Source organism: Triticum urartu, chromosome 6A (genome assembly GCF_056163025.1).
Source record: "Triticum urartu cultivar PI428250 chromosome 6A, HENAU_Tu73, whole genome shotgun sequence".
In the NCBI taxonomy this organism is placed as follows: Eukaryota; Viridiplantae; Streptophyta; class Magnoliopsida; order Poales; family Poaceae; genus Triticum; species Triticum urartu.
In genome coordinates, this window is record NC_141878.1 from 475,066,145 (window position 1) to 475,077,236 (window position 11,092).

General features: G+C 44.5%; 1 protein-coding gene across 1 annotated transcript; it reads right to left on the reverse strand.

Moving 5' to 3' along the window:
* Nucleotides 1-254: 254 nt before the first annotated feature.
* On the reverse strand, nucleotides 255-1,400 carry LOC147965759 (uncharacterized). Its single transcript, XM_087530593.1, has one exon. It carries the CDS (start codon nucleotides 1,398-1,400, stop codon nucleotides 255-257), a length of 1,146 nt encoding a protein of 381 aa, XP_087386719.1.
* Between the last annotated feature and the right edge of the window lie 9,692 nt (nucleotides 1,401-11,092).

Here is an 11,092-nt window from a genome sequence, read left to right on the forward strand (position 1 = left end):
TATTTATAGGCGACCCTGAGCTCACAAACCGACCTGGACTCTATCCTAACGTGCAAAACACTCACGTGCAAAACAAAGAGAAGGAAAACTAGGACTCTCTCTCTCAACCATATAACTAGGACTTTCCTAATAAAATAATCCGGCAACGTTGTTAATCATGCAGGATCACGCCTAACCAAAATAGATCACGCAGGATCTAACCAACCAAAACAAGATTTCTATTCGGATGAAACTTACTAAAAAAACTAAAAAAATTAGGCTACTTGAATTGGAATAGCACCGACCAATGTCCAACTTGGAGTACGAAAATTTGGCGTGACTTCTTCAGCTGGTGATTCTGATGATGGTACTTTCATTGTAATTTGGCCAATGGTCAAACTATTTGATTTGATAACTTGATCTCTTTTTGCACCTCTGGTCACATCATCCCCTCCTCCTTGAAACAAAACCGTCCTCGGTTTTGCGGTAGATTTCATTGACTTCTTCAGTGAAGCAGTTGTGTCCACCATGATTTCTCCCATAAACATAGAGCGCAGAACATGTTGTCTTCCGGCTTTCCAAAAAGAGTATGTATTGGACCGTCCCTCATGTGTGGCATGACGGTCATATTGCCACGGTCTCCCCAACAATAAGTGACATGCATCCATCGGCAATACATCACAAATCACTGTATCAGTATAGTCACCAACCGAAAAATTGAGACGCACCTTGTGAGTAACTTTCAGTTTCCCCGACTGATATAACCATTCGACGCAGTGGGGTTGTGGGTGCTTCCAGGTAGGCAAAGCTAAAGCATCCACCAAGTCCTTGCTAACCGCATTGGTGTAGCTTCCTCCATCTATGATCAACTTATAATTAGTGTTGTTGATTTTGCATTGAGTTTGAAAAATATTCCATCGCTGCCCCTTATCCTCAATGCGATCTTCTTGCACCCGTTGCACCATCAAAGACGGATATGATTCAGCAGCTTCGAAACTCGCAACCACATTTTCAACATCTTCAGATTTTTCACCAGAAGTGTCAGAAACTGCCTCTTCATCACTAGCGGATGCATAGCCATCTCTCGTGAGCAACACTCTTTTCTCATTAGGACATTCACGCTTCATATGTCCCCTTCCTCCACACTTGAAACACTCTATGTCACTAGTGCGTCTGGTCGACTGTGCACTAGAATCAACCATCGACAGTCCTGATTTTGAAGCATCCTTTTGCACGAAACCATGAGAGCGATTTGATGATGTTGCCCTGGAGCTAGGACCGACATCCTCACTCTTATACTGCGAGCGTCGCCATGTGTTCAAAGTGGTACTGGGAACAATGTTGACTTGGCGTCGCTTAATCTGTTGTTCCGCACGCACAGCTTGGTGCACAAGATCTTGTATGTTGTAGTAGACCACCATCTCAACACGATCCTGCACCTCGATATTTAGCCCGTTAAAGAAACGAGCCATAGTCGCCTCCGGATCCTCCGTTGTCCCTGTACGTATCATAAGCAATTCCATCTCCTTGTAATATTCATCAACACTCATATTACCTTGAGAGAGCCGCTGCAACTTGTTGTACATGTCTCTTTTATAGTGCTCAGGAACAAAACGACGCCTCATGAATTCTTTCATACCTCGCCAAGTCGTCGGCCGATGTCTTGAACGACAAATTTGATTCCACCAAATTAGCGCGTATCCGGTGAATTCAATTCTAGCAAGTTGAACTTTCTTCTCCTCGCTATAATGATGGGCATCAAAAATTTGATCAACACGCATCTCCCACTCCAAATAGCCTTCTGGTTCGCACTTGCCGGAGAACGAAGGGATTGAAATTTTTATGCGCCCAATTCCATCATCCACAGGCACACGCACAGCTTGACCAACTCGGTCATGCACTCCGCCACGAACGGAAGTTTTAGGACGAGGCTCATAGTGTCGTGGTCGTGGTGCGTACCCCACCTGGTCAACGCCGTCATCAAGACCATCATCTCCAGCATGAGGTTGTGCCGCCAAACGGCGATCATGCACGCCGGCATGTCCGTCGCGAGCAGGTGGTGCATAATGCAGTGGAGCCACCGGAGCAGTCTGTGGTGGGGCAAAATTCGTCGCCGGCATATTGATGATGTCCGCCAAACCATCAAACCGAGTGATCAGGACATCTATCCTTTTACCGATCGCATCATGACATTGCTTGATATAGTTGCATGTGTGGTCAAAACCATCTCGAATATTTTGCGGAATATCATCCACATACACTGGACGTACTATTTCCTCAGAATCAGCAGCAACCTCATCACCCTTGTTGACCGAGGTTGACATCTTGATCAACACAGTACCGTGAACAACCTTAGCTCTGAATACCACTTGATATAGACTCGACTAGATGGCGAGTCGTTCGACGTCCCGATCTTTCACGATACTAGCAACAACAAGAAATTCCGGTCGAGCAAAGATGCAAGACCGTAAGAACGAAAACTTGCGTCAAGTAGATTGAATCGACTCCACGCACAGCAGCAACAAAATCCTCACGGATCAGCAACGAAGACGATATTTGGTGTCCCTCGACATGGGACGTTTTTCTGTAACTTTATTGACTCACGATTAAAGAAAAACCAATCTGCATTACATGGCCGAAGCCAGCCATATTTATAGGCGACCCTGAGCTCACAAACCGACCTGGACTCTATCCTAACGTGCAAAACACTCACGTGCAAAACAAAGAGAAGGAAAACTAGGACTCTCTCTCTCAACCATATAACTAGGACTTTCCTAATAAAATAATCCGGCAACGTTGTTAATCATGCAGGATCACGCCTAACCAAAATAGATCACGCAGGATCTAACCAACCAAAACAAGATTTCTATTCGGATGAAACTTACTAAAAAAAACTAAAAAAAATTAGGCTACTTGAATTGGAATAGCACCGACCAATGTCCAACTTGGAGTACGAAAATTTGGCGTGACTTCTTCAGCTGGTGATTCTGATGATGGTACTTTCATTGTAATTTGGCCAATGGTCAAACTATTTGATTTGATAACTTGATCTCTTTTTGCACCTCTGGTCACATCACAGCAAATACCTCAGTCCCCTGCACAAACTGTTCAAATGGGCTCTGAAGAAACTCACCCCACTTCATCTGTACATGAAGAAATTCCAGCCACTAGTGCTGAAGAAACTGCTGCTGCTGAACATCTGAAGACGCAGACTGCCACTGAAGAGGAACCAGAAATTCCTCAGCCTGAAGAACCTGTGATTGAGATTCCTGAGGTCGTGATGCAACTCACTGACACTCCTCTACCCAAGCCAAAGGATCCATTCTCCAGGAAGCAAAAATTCAAGGTTGATGATTTCTTCGGCGAGCACGTATTCTTCACAGACTACAACCCTTATGACTCTAATCGCATTAGGAAGAGGCGTTTCTGGACTGCCAGCCAGGCTAATTTCTATTCCTTAGTGCTGTTCAACAAAAACAAAATCTTCTACCATGAGCACATTCCTCACGTGGATATGGAATCTCTGTCATGCTTCATGCCAGTCCTCAGTGTTCTTCACGATGCTGGACTGTTAAATTTCTGCTCTGACATCTGTGATTGGAATGAAGAACTGATTCTTCAATTTTATGCGACGCTGCACATCACAGGAGATTCTAAAGATGTGAATTCATGGGTGCTAGACTGGATGTCTGAGAACACTCACTACATAGCACCAGCTACTGAATTGCTTCGTGCCTTACCACCCAGTCCTCCCCTTGAAGAAGCTCGTTGCATTTATAGTGAACCTGAGCTTACAAATCACTACATGCAAGTTCTGATGAAACCTTTGAAGCCAGGTCAGGCCCCATGAACCAAATTCCTCGTGAAGGAATTACTATATGTGCCCAGAACTGTCTATCGCATTCTAACGAGGACAATGAGTCCCATCAAAGGCCACGACTCATCTGATGAGGAAATTGTTGGCATCATGAAGAATCTGGTATTCAATATCGTTCATGGCATTCCTGTCAATTATCACGATTTCTTCATGAGGACTCTGGCAAATGTTGCACTTTCTCCGTTTGAGCTGAAGCCTTATGCACCCTGGATCATGAAATTCCTCAAAACAAGGACTTCACTCAACTACAAAGCTGATTTTCAGAATCACCTCAGCTACTTGCCCCCGATTGAAGTCCTCAAGCGGACCTATTCCTCAGTTGATGAAAAGGGCAAGGCACCAACTATTATAGATGAAGGCATTCATCCATTGGATGGAAAGTTTCGCAAAGCTGCATCTTATTCCACCAATGATGACTCTGCCACACATGACTCTACCAATGCACCCAAGTCTACTCCTCAAGCCACTACTCCTCGTGTGATGACTGACCATGAGCTTCTGCTTAGTCTGCACCATAAGGTGGATCGAAACCATAAATGGGTTAAGCGTTAGTTTGGTTCATTTCTTCACAACATGACTGCTACCCACAATGCAGTGAAGAAAAACCATTACTACCTCCATGAAGTTTTTGGTCGCACCTGGGCAATACTGTCACATCTATATGGTGAAAAAGATCTCAAGAAAATGGGTCTCAAGGAAGATTTTGACTGGTCTGCACCTCCACCGAAGAAATTCAAGAAGGTCAAGGTTCCTTCCTTGGTGGCCAGCTCATATTCTTCATCGCGTGACACCGATGAGAATGAAGACTTGGACGACACTGCAGCAGGCCCTTCCACGACAAACGACCCCAACAACGCTGGCGCTCCTTCATCAACTTGATATTCTTCAGGGGCGTTAGTCCTCATATTCGATCCTTTTGGTCATTTGATGACAAAGAGGGAGAATTTTGAGTTAGTCTTCAAGCGGGTCTTTCTATATGGGCGTTTTTATTTGTTAAGTTACAACTCTCGTTCTTCGGAGACTTTATTGGATCGAGTTGTAAACTTAAACCCGATGGTGCTCTGATACTTTTGATATGTTTTTCTGCATGCTTATTCCTCATATATGCTAATGCACGCATGCTGAATTACATTAGTCACCATATTTCATCATGCATTTCAAATTCTTTTTTGTGATATGTCAAATGTGTGTATGAATTACAAGATATAGGGGGAGATCTCCATGATTCTACTCTTCAAGTGTGCAATGCTTCAAAAGCAAATACCTCACCATGCACATATTCAGGGGGAGTTCTTCTATATCTTGCAATCAAATTCCTCAATATCAGTATTTACACTTCATATGTTTATCTCCATTGAAAACTTAACCTATATTGTCATCAATCACCAAAAAGGGGGAGATTGTAAGTGCATCTAGTGCCCCTTAGTGATTTTTGGTGTATTGAAGACTTATAGGTTAAGGGACTAATGCGTTTGTGAGTGTACACAAGTCTATAAGTCTATGAGGAGTTAGATATTTACAGAGAAAGTCGACCCCTAAAAATGAAGTTCTTCGACTGAAGACTTTGGATTTCTGAAGACTTTCTGAAGACTTTGAAAGTGAAGAAATTGGTGTGACCTTGAAGACTTGGTGTTCATTCGAGGAACATGAAGCGTGAAGACTTTTGTTTTCGTAGTTTCATTTTCTCTTTCTTGAGTCATAGGAAACACCGTACTGTTAAAGGGGGGTCGAGGAAATACTAAGGAAAATTTTCCATGTGATGCTCAACTCAAAATCCTACACCTACCAATCCCTTCGAGTGAAGCCATTGGAAATCCCATAGAGTCCAGTCATATTCTTCAGTGACAGAGACAAAGTTCTTCTGGTCTCTGAGGAATTTGTTCTGACTAAGGATTTAGGAATTCGCCAGTGCGGATTGCCTACACAGTGAGGAACATGATAGCCCTGAGGATTTTGCTACTCAAAATTCCGACCGTTGTTGTGCTATGTGCCAGCTGTCCCAAAATATCTATCCACCTAATGGTCATATCATTGAAGGGCATTTATGTCTTATCATGTCGGGCTGCTCCCTAGGCTATAATAGCCGCCACCTACAACCACTAGCTGGTTTGCTGCTCCGAGAGAAACTGACACTTGTCATTTGAGAGCAACCCATCCTCCGAGGACTTTGAGCAAAAATCATCAAGTGAGGAAAACCCAAACCCAAACACCTACGAACCCCAAGTGATTGAGCATCACTAAAGAGATTGATCCTGCTTGGATCCGACGCTTGTTACCTTTGAAGACTGTGCTTCTTCCAGACGGTTAGGCGTCAAGGTCTAGAGCATCCAAGAGGAATTTTGGATCACCGAGTGACCAAGTTTGTGAAGGTTTGGAAGTCACCTAAAGACTTACCATGAGTGATTGGGCGAGGTCTGTGTGACCTTAGCTCAAGGGGAATACGGTGAGGACTAAGTGTCCTGAGTTGCGTGTTCAGGACTGGGTGTCCGGGACTGTGTGTCCTCGGGTTTAAATACCTAGCCGCCCTAACCAGACGTACAACTGAGACAACAGTTGGAACTGGTCTACCAAATCATTGTCTTCACCAAGCTTACTGGTTCTATTTCCTCAACTCTTTCATTTCCTCATAACTGCGTTGTATGCTTGTTCATATCTGTGTTTGAACACTTTGACTGGAGATTTTCTCAATTTCCTCGGTTCAATTTCTTCAGTTTGTTTGTCTTCATCCTGTGTTATCATGTGCTTATGCTTTCTGTACTCTGTGCCTGTCTTCATTTCATCATGATGACTATGCTTGTGTTCTGTTATGTTTACTTTTGAGTACTTATTCCGCTGCTAGTAGTTCTTCGCTAAGGAATTTCCTCACCTGCAAATTCCTCAGTGAAGAATTCATAAAAATCGCCTATTCACCCCCCCTCTAGTCGATATAAAGCACTTTCATATGATGTAACTCTTTTGCGGTGTGTTTATTGGGATCGATGAACTTTGAGTTTATGATCAGATCTATCTTTTTATATCCATGAGGGTTATTTAAGTTTCTTTGATCTCTTGTATGCATGATTGCTTATAGCCTCGTATTTCTTCTCTGATATTTGGGTTTTGTTTGGCAAACTTGATCTATTTATCTTGCAATGGGAAGAGGTGCTTTGTAGTGGGTTCGATCTTACGGTGCTTGATCCCAGTGACAGAAAGGGAAACGACATGTATGTATCGTTGCTACTAAGGATAAAACGATGGGGTCTATCTCTACATAGATAGATCTTGTATACATCATGTCATCATTCTTATTGCATTACTCCATTTATCCATGAACTTAATACACTAGATGCATGCTGGATAGCAGTCGATGTGTGGAGTAATAGTAGTAGATGCAGGCAGGAGTCAGTCTACTAATCTTGGATCTGATGCCTATATAATGATCATTGCCTAGATATCATCATGAGTATTCAAAGTTCTATCAATTGCCCAACAGTAATTTGTTCACCCACCGTTTGCTATTTTTCTTGAGAGAAGCCACTAGTGAAACCTAGGGGCCCCGGGTCTTCTTTCTCATATATTTGCCTTTGCGATCCACTTTTCTCTTGCTTTTATTTTCAGATCTACTAAACCAAAAACCCCAAAATACCTTGCTGCAATTTATCCGTATTTATTTTGTTCGTGTTCGATCTATCAATTTACTACAAATCTTTCTCCCATGACGCACCAATTTCTGGCGCCATTACCCGAAAGGGATCGACAACCCCTTTAACACGTCGGGTTGCGAGGATTTGTTATCTGTGTGCAGGGGTTGTTTATGTTCTTTTGCTTGGTTCTCCTACTGGTTCAATAACCTTGGTTTCATATCTGAGGGAAATACCTACCGCCGCTGTGCTGCATCATCCCTTCCTCTTTGGGGAAATACCGACGTAGCTTTAAGCGACATCAAAGCTCAAAAACAAGGAAAAAACAGAAACTGGCACTGGGATCTAGGAAATAGGTTAGTCCCAAAAATAGTATAAAATAGCATATTAATGCATATAAAACATCCAAAACAGATAATATAATAGCATGGAACAATAAAAAACTATAGATACGTTGGAGACGTATCAGTTGAAAACAGAGCATGTCCCCCGTGCGGAGAACATCATTGCTGACCACCTATCAAAGTGTGCTGCCCAAAAGCTACCTGTGGAACCAGGAACTTTTGTACTCCATTTGAATCAGCCGTCAGTTACCCCATCAATGCGAGCTAGAAAGAGAAGGAAGTTGAGTACCGACAAGTATTTTATGGCAGATCTTCCCAAAGCCGCCAGCGAGAATCTTACTAGGAAAGACGATGTGCTTAGCGGTGAGCCGCAGTTCTGCATTGAACCTTGGGTTCTTGTTGCTGAGAATAGCGCCCCCGCAGCTGCAGAAATACTATTGGTCCTTGTTGTTGAGCTACAAGCTCCGGCATGGGCATAACCCATAGTGCAGTTCCTCCAAACAGGGGAACTTCCCGATGAGTGGGAACAGGCTGAGAAAGTAGCCAGTCAGTAAAGTATGTACCAGTTTGTGGACAACATTTTGTATAGAAAAAGACCAAATGGAGTGAAATTAGAGTGTATTTGTCACGAAGATGGACTAGTGTTGTTGGCAGAGATACATGGAGGCATATGTGGCTCTCACATAGGATCAAGAGCCCTTGCCGGGAAAGTTTTCCGACAGGGATTTTATTGGCCCACCGCCCTCCAGGATACAACTGAGCTAGTAGCAATATGTGAAGCATGCCAATTCCATTCGAAGAACTTACATCAACCAGCTCAAGCTCTCCAGAAAATCCCTCTCTCCTATCCCTTTTTGGTCTGGGGCTCGATATCTTAGGCCCCTTCCCCCGTGCTACCGGGGGCTTTGAGTTCTTGTACATTGCCACCAACAAGTTCACAAAGTGGCCTGAAGTAGAGCTAGTGAGAAAGGTGACATCACAGTCAGCCGTCAAGTTCTTTAAAGGACTAGTTTGTCATTTTGGAGTTCCAAACAGAATTATCACCAATAGCGGCACATAGTTCACGAGCCACACCTTCATACAATACATCCAGAGCCTTGGTAGCAAGGTTTGCTTCGCCTCCGTTGCTCACCCGAGAAGCAATGGACAAACAGAGAAAATGAACATTGAAGTGTTACACGGTCTCAAGAAAAGAACATTTGATAAGCTGCACAAGTGCGGGAGGCGCTGGATTGATGAATTACCGGTGGTTCTTTGGTCACTCAGAACGACACCAAATCAAGCTAATGGCCAAACACCCTTCTCCCTAGTCTATGGTGCAGAAGCGGTGCTACCCATGGAACTCATATATGGATCACCTCGAGTACTTGCCTACGACAAAGTAGAGCAAGAGCAGCTCCAGCATTACGATGTCGTGCTCCTTGAGGAAGATCGTCTTCGCGCAGCTATGCGAGCTGCACGCTACCAGCAAGTCTTGGGACGCTATCATAGCCACAAGGTTTGCGCCTGAAGCCTTGAGGAAGGCGACCTTGTCCTTCGGTGTGTTCAGTCTGCCAAGGGAACAAACAAGTTGACACCAAAGTGGGAAGGCCCTTATCGGGTAGCTCTCCTTCTGGTGATGGCATTCACATGCAAAACTCGTGGAATATCGACCATCTTCACAATTTCTACCCATGAGGCACCATTGTCAGGCTTCGTCCCGGCAACCTCTTTTGTACAAGCCTAGTCTCAACGACTTGTAACCCTTTGTACAAAGCCAGGCGCAGATCCTATGCATATGCGTTCTACGAACTTTATGCATGTTTGTTTATGTACTAATGCATGGTATAATGTGATTACACTTTGTATGAATGAAATGGCTAACATACCACCAAGGTCTTGGCACCACCTTCTTTTTTTACAAAGACAAGGGATTCCCCGCGTGCATGTTTCCGGGGGAGACGATGGTGTACCATTTCAACAATAGTGGTGTTCATTTCATACGACAAGAAGTACAACAAAGAAAGATAAGTTGAAAGACAACTGAGAATTTCTTTGTTATATTTGAGAATATTTCCTTAATTTGGGCTTACATATGTATGAAAAACCTGCATGTGTGGGAATCTTGTCGTGTTTCCGTTCGCGCTCCTATTCCTGCCTCGAGTCTGCTCGGCAAGGATGAGTGTAGCTATGATATAACCGGCGAGTGGCCTTGCTGAATAACCAGTCCTTCGAAGTGTTTGCGGCAAGCATGGGTCCCGGCAGGCTTCTAAATTGTGTAGGGTGTCAGATTCGAGTCATACAAAAATAGGCACGAATAAGGGAAATGGTTTATATTAATTTGAGCACATCAGATATTACATATTTGTTGGAAAATAAAAGTGATCGATAACATTTTCTCTAGCCCTTCCTTTTCGGGGTTTACATCAAGTGCAAGCCAGGGCAAAAGGGGCGCTTAGGCGGAGCTCTCCCCATAGATCAGCCTATCGGGGTCTAGCTGCAGATGATGGTGCTGCCGGTGCTTAGCTGGTGATTGTGGTGCTGCCGACGTTCAGCCGGAGTCGGAGCCGTCGTCCTCGATCTTGACGATCAAGGACTTGCCGCCGTCGTATTCACCATCTGCGTCCTCCTCGTCATTGTTGCTCAAGGAGGATCTTTCGCTGTTGCTCGAGCTCTCCGCACACCACTCCATATGAGCGCCTAAAGACCCGAAGAACTTGAGGGAGAGCGTGTCAGACTCCACCAACTTGACGTGGAGGACATGCCCCTCCACAAGGTAGTGGGCACGAGCGAAAGATTTCCACCCACGCGTGAGGAACATGACACGAAGTGCGGGGAACTCTACATTCACCCATATGGCACCATTGTAGCAGCCGTTCACGCGCAGCCACAGGGCGAGCGGCTGGTCAACTTCCATCACCCTAGCGAAAGGACGAGGGAGCTGTAGTCGGCTTCGCGGTGGGTCGCGCAATTCTACGACGAATTCGAGCACCGTGTCCCCTGTGTGGCCCTCTACTGGAGGCGGAGTGGCGGGAGAAGGAACAACGAGCGCTCCGGTCCGGCCTCCCCGGCCGCGAGCACCATGACGTCCACGACCCCGGCCTATAGCCCCACCTCGCTGATACGTCTCCAATGTATCTATAATTTTTGATTGTTCCATGCTATATTATATTCTGTTTTGGACATTATTGGGCTTTATTATACACTTTTATATTATTTTTGGGACTAACCTATTAACCGGAGGCCCAGCCCAGAATTACTGTTTTTTTTGCCTATTTTAGGGTTTCGCAGAA

Bases quoted from the DNA above. Each gene is read 5' to 3' on its own strand.
- LOC147965759 (XM_087530593.1), bottom strand. From the start codon at position 1,400: ATGGTGGTCTACTACAACATACAAGATCTTGTGCACCAAGCTGTGCGT.